Source organism: Jaculus jaculus, chromosome 4 (genome assembly GCF_020740685.1).
Source record: "Jaculus jaculus isolate mJacJac1 chromosome 4, mJacJac1.mat.Y.cur, whole genome shotgun sequence".
Lineage (NCBI taxonomy): Eukaryota > Metazoa > Chordata > Mammalia > Rodentia > Dipodidae > Jaculus > Jaculus jaculus.
In genome coordinates, this window is record NC_059105.1 from 160,209,417 (window position 1) to 160,225,188 (window position 15,772).

General features: G+C 45.3%; 1 protein-coding gene across 2 annotated transcripts in view; it reads right to left on the reverse strand.

Moving 5' to 3' along the window:
- Positions 1–15,366, reverse strand: part of Cd86 (CD86 molecule) — an 81,580-nt gene extending 66,214 nt beyond the window's left edge. For both annotated transcript variants that reach the window (XM_045147716.1, XM_045147717.1), the window contains exon 1: positions 15,243–15,366. In XM_045147716.1, coding sequence (XP_045003651.1) covers positions 15,243–15,256 — 14 coding nt within the window. In that variant the 5' untranslated portion in view covers positions 15,257–15,366. The remainder of the gene's footprint in view (positions 1–15,242) is intronic.
- Between the last annotated feature and the right edge of the window lie 406 nt (positions 15,367–15,772).

The window sequence follows — 15,772 nt, forward strand, 5'->3', positions numbered from 1 at the left end:
GTCTTCTCTCTTTGAGGGGGATTCAATCTTTTCCTTCACTAAACATGAACTTCATATAGCTCTAGCATTCTAGGTTAAGTTCTTTCTTTCTTAAATTTTTTTAATTAATTAATTTATTTATTTGAGAGCGACAGACACAGAGAGAAAGACAGATAGAGGGAGAGAGAGAGAATGGGCGCGCCAGGGCTTCCAGCCTCTGCAAACGAACTCCAGACGCGTGCGCCCCCTTGTGCATCTGGCTAACGTGGGACCTGGGGAACCGAGCCTCGAACCGGGGTCCTTAGGCTTCACAGGCAAGCGCTTAACCGCTAAGCCATCTCTCCAGCCAAAGTTCTTTCTTTCTTAAAATTTTGCAGCCTTGGCATTTTTGTCCCAGAAGGAGTCACTGAAATAGGGAGGGAGCCTCACTCTAACAAACTCTGCTTTCCTTACCCTCCTCCAAGGCTGCTGTTATGTCTCCTTGGCTGCCCTGGGGTGCCCTTTTTTATTCACTTTCTCTTGATGCAAATTCATACCCATCACTCATGCATGCTAGAAATAAGGCAATGTGCATTGTTTCTTAAGGTGTATTCTATCAATTTCTTGAGCATGAAACCTGGGACCCAGTGACATGCTTTGCCTAGCTGTCCTCAAGGGAGGCATGAGAAAGGCAAGGGACCCCAGATGCTATCAAGGGAATGCAAAGATTCCGCCTACACTTTCTTCCCGGCACCCCACGGTAGCTTCGCAAAACATATCTGAACCTCACCAGCAACCCAAGTTCGTGTAAAGATTGCATTCACTTCCATTAAAAGACGCTTACATTAAAATCAAAAAAAAAAAATAGCCTGATGGGTAAAACATGTCAGCAAGGCATGCACATTGTAGAGAAAGAGCTGCTGAGCTGGGAATGGGAATGGCTTCTAGAACTATGGTTGTGGTAGAGAATGAGCTGTGAGTCTGATGGAGAAGGTGGCCATAACTGGACCTCAGGCAGAGACACAAGAGGGGTTCTCCATCCTATACCCAGGGTCCAGGCAAGCAAGGGCTGTGGTCCAGTGGCGACGTGACTATACTATTCAGCCGGGTTCCCAATCTAACAACCTCAGGACTTTCTCTCTCTATTCCAGATGTCCTAGTGCTTAACCAACAAAAGCAAGCCAGGGCTGTGGTCTGGTGGAGACAGGGCAGAGTGGAATCAGGGTTTTCTGAGACATGTGTAAAAGAAGGGACATCACTTACAGTGCAGAACCGGCGCACAGGTCAGAGGAGCGAAGCTAAGGCCGAGAAGCAGCAGGACAGGAAGAAGCGAGGGGCTCGTGGCTCAGCCCGGGAGGCCGTCAGAGCACCCTTGCCTCCTCATTGGGCCTCCAAACGCCTCTTGGAAGGAGCTGGTCTGGGTGTGAGGGTTACATAGCAAGTGGTGGTAACTACAGGCTCTTGACAATACCCAAGCATACACACCCTGGGATGGTTGCTACTTATTTCTCCATGTCTCACCAATATTTACCGTCTTCCAACCATACCTTAAATTACAGACTCATGGCGCTATTGAAAATCCTCTATTTTCAATCTGCCTTCATTTATTCACTTGTTTTTTTAAAAAATCTTTTGTTTTGTTCATATTTTATTTATTTGAGAGCAACAGACAGAAAGAGAAAGGCAGAGAGAGAGAGAGAGAGAAATTGGGCACGCCAGGGCCTCCAGCCACTGCAAACGGACTCCAGATGGGTGCGCCTCCTTGTGCATCTGGCTAACGTGGGTCCTGGGGAATAGAGCCTCAAACCAGTGTCCTTAGGCTTCACAGGCAAGCACTTAACTGCTAAGCCATTTCTCCAGCCCTGTTTATTTTTTTTGAAACATATTTTTATTTATTTTTTTTGAGATGAGAGAGAGAGAATGGGCATGCCAGGGCCTCCAGCTACTGCAAAGGAACTCCAGACGCGTGCGCCCCCTTGTGCATCTGGCTAACAAAGGTCTTGGGGAATAGACCCTGGGTCCTTTGGCTTTGTAGGCAAGTGCCTTCACTGCTAAGCCAACCTTCCAGCCCTTATTTATTTATTTTGTAATTGTTTAACCAGTCTTAAGTAGACATATATCCTCAATTGGTCTTGGAATCAGGGGAGCTGTAGAAGAGTGATCCCTGGCCCCCTAGGTTGAGCCACGCTCAGTTGAGTGCAGGAGATCTATACCCACCCAGTGAGGCCAAGCAATTCCCAACATACCCAGGTCCTCCGAAGTCAATCATCTTAAGAGCATAAGGTTGGTTCTAATTAGGATGTGGAGGTCACAGCTACTTCTGTGAAGTTTTCCTATACTCAAGACCAGGTGTCTTCAGGAGCTCCTGCCCCCCCCCCACACACACACACCCTGAGCATAGAGCATGTCTAGCATGATCATGGGGTCTTCAACCAGTAGAGAGAATCGGCTGGGCCAAGAACAGGCCCCTTTGCCCTCCAATTTAATAATTCTCTAGCCTAGCTACGTAATTCAGCTGTGTTCCCAATCTAACCATCTCAGGACTTCCCTTAATAGCTACAGATGTCCTAAAGTTTAACAGAAAAAAATGAAATCTTTCTATGACGAATGAAATACGTACAACAGCAAACTTAAAAACCAATGCCGACACGTGTGTGGTTATTTTTCAGAACTCAAAATATCTGGTTCGAAACTCATAGTCATATATATATATATATATATATATATATATATATATATATATATATATATATATATATATATTTGTGTTATCTGAGAACATTAAACTGAAATTCAGAAGACCAGGGTTCTGAATATAAGGAGGCCTGTTTGCTTAAGACTATGCACTCACATATTGTGAGAACTGCCATGCATTTCTCTCATGCCCTCAGTTAGGAGAAATAAAATGAATATTCTAAATGTTAAGAGTTGCTGGAACACTTAAGCCCATGTATTTTTTTTTTTCTTTGCAGAGGAAGGCATGCCATACATAACAAAACTAACACATTTTAATAATTGGCAGCGTATCTGAAATTTAGGGAAGCGTGTGGTTTGTGAAAGCACCTTATGCAAAATATTTATGTGTGTGTAACATGTGCATTGCACAGTAAGATAAAATAGAGCAGGGCACAGAAAGTACAGCCAATGTGACCGTTTAGTTTAACCCTAAATTGTTTGTTTTTGTTTATTTATTAGAGACACAGAGAGATAGAGAGAGAGAATGGGCATTTCACAACAGGGCTGGGACAGGGGCCCTGCATACAATGACTCACTTCCCTGTGGCATCTTTGTAACCAGAAGTAAATCACAGGGGATTTAGGAGCACTTGAAACACATTCATCAACCTGGTTTGCAACAGGGCCCGTGAGGTGCAGGATCTCAGCTGCCTTCACTCCTCTTCATCTAGATGATTCTAAGAATCCATCACCACACAGGGGTGAGGCTACTCCAGAGAAACTTGTCAATAAAATGACATGTCGTTCTTCATCCTCCCTTTTTTTAAAAAAATTTATTTATTTGAGAGCGACAGACACAGAGAGAAAGACAGATAGAGTGAGAGAGAGAGAATGGGCACGCCAGGGCCTCCAGCCTCTGCAAAAGAACTCCAGACACGTGCGCCCCCTTGTGCATCTGGCTAACATGGGACCTGGGGAACCGAGCCTCGAACCGGGGTCCTTAGGCTTCACAGGCAAGCGCTTAACTGCTAAGCCATCTCTCCAGCCCCATCCTCCTTTTTAAAAAAATATATTTTATTTATTTATTTGAGACAGAGGGAGAGAATGGGCGCGCCAGAGCCTCCAGCCACTGCAGAGGAACTCCAGACACATGAGTCCCCTTGTGCATCTGGCTTACGCCGGTCCTGAAGAATCAAACTGAGAACGTTTGGCTGTGCAGGGAAACGCCTCAACCTCTAAGCCATCTCTCCAGCCTTCCTTTTTTTTTTTTTTTTTTAAAGTGCCTCAGTTTGAGAGTTACTTACATCTTCAGATTGAAAACCATCTGAAATAAGCCAATTGATCCAATTTTAATGTGGACAGCTGGGATTGTCAGGGATATTTATAAAGCAATGATAATCTTTGTGGGTGAAGGGTTGAAGACAGAATATTGCATCTGAGTCGCACTTTCACTGTGCCTGGACTATTTGCATACCAACAAAACAGATTATTTTTAAAAGAGGTGCCCTGTGTTTTTGTTTGGGGCCCTTGAGCAGACTGTGGTCAGGAAGGAGGGCCCAGGCCATTAATGTGAATCACACCCGATTGCTTCCATCACCTTTGCTCTCCTGTCTTCCTTCCTCACCCAATTCTAATTCACTGGTGGCTAGTTTTTGGAGTGATTTGGAGTGTCAACTCTTGCTGGACTATTGCAATAGCCTCTTGATTATGCAACTTCCTTGATTTAAAGACCTGCTCTTGTTCCTCACAAGATCTGTGGTCAAAGAGCAAGACATGCCCTTCACAGTCTGAGTCCAATTTTCTCCCATTTCAATCTCTCAACTCCGCCGGCCACACTGGAACCCTCACTCTTTCTCAATGCCCGGGCCTTTGGAAGACTGCTTCCACGCCCATCGTTCAAGCTGTTCCTTCTACTTGGAATACCTACCTTATCTTTTCTTTTTTAATATTTATTTATTTATTGGAGAGAGAGAGAGAGAGAGAGAATGAGAGAGAGGCAAGTAGACAGAATGGGCACGCCAGGGTCTCTAGCTACTGCAGACGAACTCCAGATGCATGCTCCACCTTGTGCATCTCACTTATATGGGTCCTGGGGAATTGAACCTGGGTTCTTTTAAGCTTTCCAGAGAAGTGCTTCAATCATTAAGCCACCTCTACCTTATCTTTTCTGCTGCAAGCTTCTACTCTTCCCCACAATACACTGCAGCCTTCCTCTATCCTTACCTCTTTTTTACCATGCCTCTATCTTCCTTATTTTCACACCACACTCTTTACTTATCATTCATAAGTGTTCAGTTTCACCGCTCAGAGGAAGGCCTTCTCCCCAGAGCCACAAAAGGGCTGTTTCACCCCTCTCTGCTTTCCTGGTACTTACTACTTGGTAACAGGTCCAGAGTGTAGCTGAGCCCATGTTTACTGATTGAAGTCAGTACCTCTTCACTGATGGCTAGTATTTGAAGATACTTTTCGTATTGTAAATACACGCCTTCATTTAATCTTCACAACAAGACAAATTGTTGAGAGACGAGGAAGCAGACTTTCAGAGAAGTTAGGCCACTTGCCCAGGTGTCACAGCTAATGAGTTCAAGTTTCAGCAAAGTATAGAACCAAACTGACCTGTTTTCTGCCAAGCTGACCATGCTATGTGACGGCTATTGGGATGTCAGACAGATGTCACCATATATATATATATATATTTTTTTTTTTTTTAACCTGAAAGACTGGCTGGCTTGGCACTTTTTGAGTAAATCACTGTGCTTACTCATTGAGCAAGTGACTAAACCTTTCTGGGCCTCAATTTCATCATTTTTCTTCCACTGAGGTTGCTGTAAGGTATAAGGTCTCTAGTCTTGACTCTACACAGCAGCTTCATCTGTTCCTCCTCCCTATGCTTGATTCTCTTCTATTCACCCATTAACTCCTCCCCACCGGACAGTTTGGAACCATTCAACTTTCTTTTTAAGTTTTTTTTTTTTTTAGATTTATTTATTTACTTATTACAGAGAGAGATGGGTGCTCCAGGGCCCCTAGCCACTGCAAACAAACTCCAGACACATGTGCCATCATGTGCCTCTGGCTTATGTGGGACCTGGAGAATCGAACCTGGGTCCCTAGGCTTCACAGGCATGTGCCTTAACCACTAAGCCATCTCTCTAGCCCTCAACTTTCTAATAGAATTAGAGACTGAGGCTCAGAGAAATTAATCACTTTTCCACAGTTCCTTTGATCTAAGGGAATCTTTATCCCAAGGCCCCTGAATTGAATGCCCCTCTCAGGCAATCCCTAAACAGTATTTTAAAAAATAATGCTGAGCCAGGCGTGGTGGCACACGCTTTTAATCCCAGCACTCGGGAGGCAGAGGGAGGAGGATCGCCGTGAGTTCGAGGCCACCCTGAGAAGTGAGTTCCAGGTCACCCTACACTAGAGTGAGACCCTACCTTGAAAAACCAAAAACCAAAATCATGCTGTATGTTTGTATGGAAATATACTTAGGGGCATTTAAGAGGGTGGATTTTGGTTTCTTTTCTTTTTTTTTTAGACTTTTTTTTTTTTTCCTGATAGCCAGGAACAGTAATAAGCTAGAGAATCCTGGAAATTGAATCTAGGGCCAGCCACTACGTGAGCAGTTTACGCTGTGTGGTAGTTTATGCGTACTATGAACTTGACGGGACCCAGAATCCCCCAGGGAATAAGCCTGTGGGCATAGGATTAGTTGAAGTAGGAAGACTCCCCTTCACTGTGGGTGACATTCCTTCACAGGTTGGGGTTCATAAGCATTCATGCTTCTCCCTTTCCTCCCTGTAGACTCAGTGCGACCAGCTGTCTCGAGTGCCTGCTGAAGCCCCTCCCCCCCACACATGATGAACTGTCATCTCAAACTAAGATGCAACAAACTTTCTCTTAAAATGATCTTTTTTGGGCTGGAGAGATGGCGTAGCGGTTAAGCGCTTGCCTGTGATGCCTAAGGACCCCGGTTCGAGGCTCGGTTCCCCAGGTCCCACGTTAGCCAGATGCACAAGGGGCGCACGCATCTGGAGTTCGTTTGCAGTGGCTGGAAGCCCTGGCGCGCCCATTCTCTCTCTCTCCCTCTATCTGTCTTTCTCTCTGTGTCTGTCGCTCTCAAATAAATAAATAAATAATTTGAAAAAAAAATTAAAAAAAAAATGATCTTTTTTTTTGTTCCGTTTTTTGTTTTTCAAGGTAGGATCTCACTGATCTGGAAATCACTGTAGTCTCAGGGTGGCCTCGAACACACGGCGATCCTCCTGCCTCTGCCTCCCGAGTGCTAGGATTAAAGGCGTGCGTCATCACGCATGCCTGGCTTAAACTGATTTTTTTTGTTGTTGTTGTTCCATTAATGAGAGAGAAGGGGCGCTAATACACTTCTCTATTCACTGCTGTCTAGAGTCTTCATTTTCCTTCAAAGACGTGGCTTCTGCTCTGAGCCCTCCATTCAGTTCCACTCTGTGGAAATCACTTCCTTCCTACCCTGAGACAGAGATCTTGGAGACAAGGGTAATGGCTTTTGGTCTTGGATCTTGATGCCCCCCGGGGGAAGTGGGCCGGCTGGATCCCAACTTGCCCATAACCTTCACTGATGGATTTCCACCACTCTCTGCCTTGATTACTTCTGCTCATTACACCGAGGCTCTTGGACCCACGTTCTGAAGGTCTGAGAAGGTCCTATACTCAAGCGGAAGTGATCACTAGTGAGGAGGAACCCTTGTCTCCATGGGAATGTGGGCAGCCTCTGCCTGGATTGGCCAGTTGCCCAGATCAGAATGTGGCTGGTCATTACAGTTGTTCTGATTCTCCACAGGAACAGGAAAATCCAGGCCTAAATAAATTCTGCAGAATTTTTTGTCTTCTGTTTTGTTTTTGTTTTTGACAGAGTGAAAGAGAGAAAGCAGGAGAGAGAGGGAGAGAGAGGGAGAGAGAGAGAGAGAGAGAGAGAGAGAGAGAGAGAGAGAGAGAGAGAGAGAGATTGGGCACACCAGGGCCTCTAGCCACTGCAAATAAACTCCAGACACATGTGCCGCCTTGTGCATCTGGCTTTATCTGGTACTGCAGAATCAAACTCGGGTCCTTAGGCTTTGCAGGCAAGTGCCTTAACTGCAGAGCCATCTCTCCAGCCTTTTGAAATGTTGGTAACTAACTATAATGAAGGCTCTGCTTTGCTATTTTTTTTTTAGAGAGACAGAGAGAGAATTGGCCCACCAGGGCCTCAGACACTGCAATCGAACACCAGATGCTTGCGCCACCTAGTGGGTATGTGCAACCTTGCACCTGCCTCACCTTTGTGTGTCTAGCTAACTTGGGATCTGGAGAGTCGAATATGGGTCCTTAGGCTTCACAGGCAAGTGCCTTAATGGCTAAGCCATCTCTCCAGCCCTGCTTTGCTATTTTAACCATGGTATGGAGACCATTTTTTATCTACAGGCCTTTAATTTTCAACTTCATGTCTAGATGCTATTTCTACCTGTGACTATAAGCTTCCTTATTAGCATGCTCTTACCTTCACTACCTGGTGTCAGAGCTTGTTTTGCACCCTAACATAACCCTCTACAAGTTCAAATCCTTTCATCTACAACTCTTTCCTCTAGAAGTCCCCCTGACTCAATCACCCTCAGTCAATGACAGATCATTGGTCAGGGCTCAGGTCTGGAAGCAGACTAGAGTCTGGAATCCTGGTGGTCACCAGCAGGAGAACTGGGGCTAAGGATTTCTACCTCCTGTGGTGTGATGCTCGAGATAATACACGAAATAGTGTCCTGTCAAAGGACAAGAGATGTGATAGTGGCAGCTTCCAATTCATGATCAACTTCGTCCCATTAGATAAAATTACTGAATAAATGAATGAACAAATAGTCTCAATCAACTCCTTCCTTTTGTAGCGCTGATTCGGCACAACCTGGGCCCCACTGTGATATAAACCATCCCATCCATAATTACTTTTCTTTCATCTGAGCCTCTGTTGCACTAACGGACAGAGAATTAAGGTAAAACTAGTATCTGGGGCTGGAGAGATGGCTTAGCGGTTAAGCGCTTGCCTGTGAAGCCTAAGGACCCCGGTTCGAGGCTCGGTTCCCCAGGTCCCACGTTAACCAGATGCACAAGGGGGCGCACGTGTCTGGAGTTCGTTCGCGGTGGCTGGAGGCCCCAGCGCGCCCATTCTCTCTCTCTCTGCCTTTCTCTCTGTGTCTGTCTCTCTCAAATAGATAAATAAAAAAAAAAAAAACTAGTATCTGGGGCCAACAAGCTCCTCCGAGACACAGCCATTTTGTAGAAGTCGGATTTCCTCGGCAACTTTGCTTTCTTGATTTCTCATGGAAAAAAAACCCAAGGCTAGGCGCACACACGGGACAACAGAGTGGAGATTAGCATCTCTCCTGGAGCTGGGGCTTGTACGAGGGTGAAACACAAATTCTACAATTCACACATCATGGGGATAATCAGAAACCACAGGTCTGTACCTCTCGCTACCTGCCTCTCAAGGTCTGTGTTAGCCAATCTTGGCTCAGGGGCTGAGCTTTTAAATTTGACTGCACCTAGCTTCACAACGCGATGTAAGTTCACTGCAGATTTTGCAACCACTGTCAAAGAACACCCCCTTCTCCCTTCTTTTAATCACGACCAATCTAGAGGGAACCACTGAATTCTGACATTTTCACTAGTTGCTTGTTTTGGGGGTCTTATTTCTTTGTAATTCCATAGTCTTATGTTGTCTTCTGCTAGGAAATGCTCTTTAATTTATTTAACCATCCATCTACTAGTTAACATTTACAACGGGGTTGGAGAGATGGCTTAGTGGTTAAGGTACTTGCCTGCAAAGCCTAAGGACCCATGTTCGGCCCTCCAGATCCGACCACATCCAGACGCACAAACGGGACACGTGTGCAAGGTTGCACGTGCGCACTAGGTTGTGCAAGCGTCTGGAGTTCAATTGCAGTGGCTGGGGCCCTAGCGTGCCAATTCTCTCTCTCTTGTTCTCACTTTAAAAAAAAAAAAAAGAAGGAGGGCTGGAGAGATGGCTTAGCGGTTAAGCGCTTGCCTGTGAAGCCTAAGGACCCCGGTTCGAGGCTCGGTTCCCCAGGTCCCACGTTAGCCAGATGCACAAGGGGGCGCTCGCGTCTGGAGTTCGTTTGCAGAGGCTGGAAGCCCTGACGCGCCCATTCTCTCTCTCCCTCTATCTGTCTTTCTCTCTGTGTCTGTCATTCTCAAATAAATAAAAAAATTTAAAAAAAAAACTTACTATTCTTGGGCTGGAGAGATGGCTCAGCAGTTGTGGGCATTTGCTTGTGAAGCCTGAACAGCCTGGGTTTGATCCTCTAGTACCCAACAAGTGTGTCTGGAGTTTGTTTGCAGTGGCAAGAGGCCCTGGCATTCCCATTTTCTTTCTCTCTCTTTCTCCTTGCAAATAAATATTTTTATGTATTTATTAGAGAGAGAAAGAGGCAGATAGAGAGAGAGAATGGGCGCACCAGGGCCACTGCAAATGACGTTGAAATAACCCACAGAGCCGGGCGTGGTGGCACACACCTTTAATCCCAGCACTCGGGAGGCAGAGGTAGGAGGATCCGCCGTGAGTTCAAGGCCACCCTGAGACTACAGAGTGAATTCCAGGTCAGCCTGAGCTAGAGTGAGACCCTACCTCGGCAAAACCAAAAAAAAAAAAAAAAAAAAAAAAGAAATAACCCACAGAGCTTACTCATATTGAACCGGGGTTCCATGGGCTCATCTCTTTGTGTATGCATGGTGCTTCTACCAATTCCATCGCTAGTGTAGCCTCATGTGATGCTGCCGTTGCCAAGATATGGAACAGGGTGGCACTCAAGGTTGGCAGTCTGATTTAGTGTGGAGGTCTCTTCTGTGCATTTCTGCTTTGATGGGGTTTTTTTTTGTTTGTTTATTTTTATTTATTTATTTGAGAGCTACAGACACACACACACACAAAGAGAATGGGCGCACCAGTGCCTCCAGCCTCTGCCAACGAACTCCAGACACGTGCGACCCCTTGTGCATCTGGCTAACGTGGGACCTGGGGAATCGAACCTGGGTCCTTTGGCCTTGCAGACAAATGCCTTAACCACTAAGCCATCTCTCCAGCCGAAGTCCTTATCGTTTTGATCTTGCATCTGCACTTTTGGGCTGTCTACTTGGACTCCCTCCCCTTAGCTGCTCAAAGTCATTGTTAGAAATATGACATCGTTTTTCCTCTTGTCACCTTGCCCCGAACCCACTCTATTTCTTGTTTATTTTTTTTCATTATTTATTTATTTATTTGAGAGCGACAGACACAGAGAGAAAGACAGATAGAGGGAGAGAGAGAGAATGGGCGCGCCAGGGCTTCCAGCCTCTGCAAACGAACTCCAGACGCGAGCGCCCCCTTGTGCATCTGGCTAACGTGGGACCTGGGGAACCGAGCCTCGAACCAGGGTCCTTAGGCTTCACAGGCAAGTGCTTAACCGCTAAGCTATCTCTCCAGCCCTCTTGTTTATTTTTTATTAGTACATTTGAGTGTTTTTGAGCCAAGCCCAACAGACTGGCTTTTTTTTTTTTTTTTTTTTTAATGAAAGAGAGGCAGATACACACACACAGAGAATTGGTGTGCCAAGCCCTCTAGCCACTGTAATTGAACTCCAGACACGTGTGCTAACTTGTGTGCATGTGCAGCCTTGCACATATATGTCATCTGGCTGACATGGGACCTGGAAAGTCGAACATGGGCTCTTAGGCTTCACAGGCAAGCGCCTTAACTGCCAGGCCATTTCTCCAGCCCCCACTCTGATTTTTATATCCCCAATTTTGTGAAGGACGACACTGTTCAGTTAGGTCTTACTCTCTCCCACAGTCTCTACATGTGTGAAAAACCAAATCCTGCCAACTTTAGTACTCAAACATCTTTCAATAGTTTTATTTATTTGTAAGCAGAAAGAGAGGGAGAGAAGAGAGGCAGACGGACAGAGAAAATGGGAATGTCGGGGCTTCCAGCCATTGCAAATGAGCTCCAGACATGTGTGCCACTCCGTGCATATGGCTTTACGTGGGTAGTGGAGAGTTGGACCCGGGTCGTTAGGCTTCACAGGCAAGCGCCTTAACCACTAAGGCATTTCTCCAGCCTTCAAATATCTTGTAAACACATGCTGTTCTCTCTGATGCCCCCATAAGTGATCTCGGAGACATCTCCTCTCTCTTCTATGACCTCTGCTTCAGGCTTCATCTCTGCACCTAACTGGGCCTCAGCTTCTTTCCTTTCCAGTGTTTGACTTCCCACTGACATCAGTCACTTAAGGAAGACTCAGCCTTGACCTTCAGCCTGCCTTAGGTCAACCCCCTAAAAGCTCAGTCTGCGGACTGTCCTATCAGGCTCCAAAGACACTGAGCACTTGAGTTGTAAAAAAATCTTTCCTGTACTCTAGGCTTTGAAACGCTATTATGTATTTGTGTAATCATGGATCAATCACTTTCTATGTTTCTTAACCCTAACAGTAGTAAAAATCAAGGTAACTAATAACAATTATTACTGAATACTTATCAGAACAAGGTTATTAAATAGATTATCACTTAAAACATCTCAACTACCTATGCCAATCATTATCAGGCCCACTTAACAGATAAGAAACTGAAGGTTCCAATGATTCAGCAATGTGTCCCAGATCACACATCCAGAAGGTCTATGTGTGGGATCCAGCATTCAAAGCCCAGTAGGCTGTATCCAAAGCACTGGCCTCTCTCTCAGTGTGTGACGTATGGTAGAGCCAGACAATCACGTCTGGAAATAAGGAAATGAGTGCTCCAGCCATTTCCAGATAGAACATTCTAGTAAGACAGACTTATGAGGACCAAATGACTTTGTTGTGGAGTAAACACATTTGGAATGGAAGTCAAGGCACAAGCCGTGTGTGGTAATTCACACACCTGTGATCCCAGCACTCAGGGGGCAGAGGTAGGAGGATTGCTTTGAGATTGAGGCCAGCCTGGGACCACAGAGTGAGCGCCACGTTAACCCTGGGCTAGCGTGAGAACCTACCTCAAAAAGAAAAGTCAAGACACAAAAGACTGAAGCTCCAGCATGGAATCCCACACATTATAAGTGCTCATACACCCCTAAATAGATGTAGGAAAATCTATTGGTTTCATTTTTAAGACATCTACTTTGGGGGCTGGAGAGATGGCTCAGTGGTTAAAGGCACTTTCTTGCAAAGCCTAACGGCCTGGGTTCAATTCCCCAGTCCCCAGATGCACAAAGTAGCACATGTGTCTGGAGTTCATTTGCAGTGGGCAGGGGCCCCTGGGGCACACATACACTCATTCACTCTCTCTCTCACAAATAAATGACTAAGTAAAATATTTTTTTAATCTACTTGTATTTTTCTCCTGCAGATAATATGATTCAAATTCAAAGGCACACAGTATAAAATAAAGGCACCAATGTTTCTGATTGATATTGTGTGTGTGTGTGTGTGTGTGTGTGTGTGTGTGTGTGTGTGAGATGTGTAAAAAGGCTAGCACAATATACCTGCTTACTCCCCTTATGCTAGAAATATTACAAATTGTTCTGACATAGTTTTTAATGATTACATAACATTACATTGTGGATACTCCATATATGACCAATCACCTATATTTAGACATTTGTTTCTAAAAATTTCCCCATTAGAAGCAACAAGAAAAATATCCATGCCACTAAACTTTTACTGACATATATTATTATATCCTTATTAAGTTCCTAAAAGAATCAACCATTTGATTAAAGTGAATATACATTTTAAGAACTGTTATTATGCTACACCAGATTATTTTCTAGAAAAATTATACCTCTATCAGGGGGCAATATGGTTATAAATAGTATTATAAATAGTCTTTCTTCTTTAGTAATGTGAGAATTCTTGCCTTGTTTAACATTTGCCACTTAGAGAAAGATGTCAATTCACTGTTTTAATTTGCATCAGTTTTATTTCTCATATGATTCAACATTGTTTATTGCTATTTATTGGTTCATAATTGGTTTCAGGGCACTGAAACAAAGAGAACCCTAATAACAATGTAGACAATGGCCTGGAACCCAAAGACCTCTAACCTAACTAAATAGCATCACTTCTGCAGCTCCACAAAAGAAACCCTGAATTTTAGCCGGGTGCGCTGGTGCATGCCTTTAATCCCAGCACTTGGGAGGCAGAGGTGGGCCACCCTGAGACTAAATAGTGAATTGCAGGTCAGCATGGGCTGAAGTGAGATCCTACCTAAAAAAAAAACAAAAAAAAAACTATAAATCTTGAAAAAAATTTCATACATGTATAAAATTTAAAAATTCGTGGTGGCACATGCCTTTTAATCCCAGCACTGGGGAAGCAAAGGTAGGAGGATCGCCGCAAGTTCGAGGCCACCCTGAGACTCCATAGTGAACTTCAGGTCAGAATGGACTAGAGTGAGACCCTACCTCGAAAACCCAAAAAGGAAAGAGAGAGAGAGGGAGGGAGGGGGGAGGAAGGAAGAAAAAACCTTCTAGAGAGAAGAGAGTCTTTACTTGGAAATTCAAAGTTACTCCCGAAGCAGTAAATCAAAAGATCAACAGTACCAGAGAATGACTGACTAGCTGCTTTGCAAAAGGAGGGTGGGTGTGGCTCTCTCCCCAGGGCATAAAACAAAGTGGGCAAGGGAGATTTCACCTCCACCCTGGCACTGCGGGGCCTTGGGCCCCTTACTTGGTGGCTTCCCTCCCTTGAGCCTCGCTGCCTCGGTTGTTAAGCAGCAGAAGCCAGCCAGCTGCCTGGAGGCCACTGTGAAGATGAAATTCAGTGGAAAACAACCCTGACCGGTAGCGCGTGGGCATTCTGGGTTTACAACACACCACGGCCGTGAGCCCTGCTCCACCCTGGGCAGAATCTACCTCCACCACCCGTTTGGGGCTCGTTGTTTTGATTTTTAATCTGGAGGATGGATCTTAGGATCCTTCAGACCCCGTATGTACAATGTGCTAATTCGCACACTCCCACGCACGCGAAAGATCCTTAGATTACTCACAATACCCGATACAATGCAAATGAATGAGAGCGACAAATACCTGGCCAAGTTCAGAACAGACTCAGTAATCACAGGTTGACCACATTTTCTTTCTTCCATAGAAAGATGTGCCTGTGAGTCCATGGATGGGGTTGCCCACGGGTTGAAGACTCTAGGTCCCCTTCTCCTTCCTTTTCTGGGGCCTCTCTCCTTTCGCCTTCTCTGTCTGACTCCTCCACCTTTAAGCCAATCTAACCCTGGTGTACCAGGGCCACAATGCCTGCTCATTTTTGTCATGCTTAACGCTGGGCAGTTAAATTTTCCTTTATTCCTGATTTAAAAATTGATGAGTGTAAATATAATACTTGAAAGGCAAACCAACCACCTTCGGAAACACACACACACACACAAATAGATCTGCCTTTGGCATTTCAATTCATGTAGCAAATAGTTCTGGTAAGAGGCAGCCAGGCCTCTTACCCAGGCTTCTCAAGACAAGAGAGCAGGAAGGATGTGTCAGGAGCCTCAGATTAACCCTCCCCTTCACGCACCCACACCCCCAGGTCTCATCGACCCCCTTGCACAGAGTTCAAGGCCATTGCTCACCCTCTGGGATCCATCTTGGGCGCTTCTGCTGTGGCGAACGTTCTGGAATGGACACCCACCGCCGCCCTGAGCCTGGGTTCCAGCTGCGCTCGCCAGCGCCTGGCCTGCCTCGCCCGCCCGTGGAAGGTCCTTAGCTGGCGCACACTCGCTTTGACAGTTGTTCCTCTTTTTCTTCTTAAGACTTTGCCCACACTCTCGAGGGAGACAGTTTAACCCTTTCCTTGCTTTGCCAATTCACTAGGTCTAAATCTCGGGTTTAGAAAGAAAATCAATTCCAAAGCTTGTTCTGATGAAGCTTTTTCAGCAACCCCCCTCCAGCCCCCGCCACACACTCCATGAAGAACAACAACAAAAAAAAAAAAAATCAAACAAGAGAAAAGAAACAAAAACACCCAAGAAAATAAAGTTAAGTTTAAAGTGGGGGAGAAGAGTACTGCATCTACAAAACAGAACAAAAAGTGCATTGACGATTCTGTGAGGGCTGTGAGTGTGATTTTTATTGTTGGGTGTGGACTGGGAAGCCTCATGCA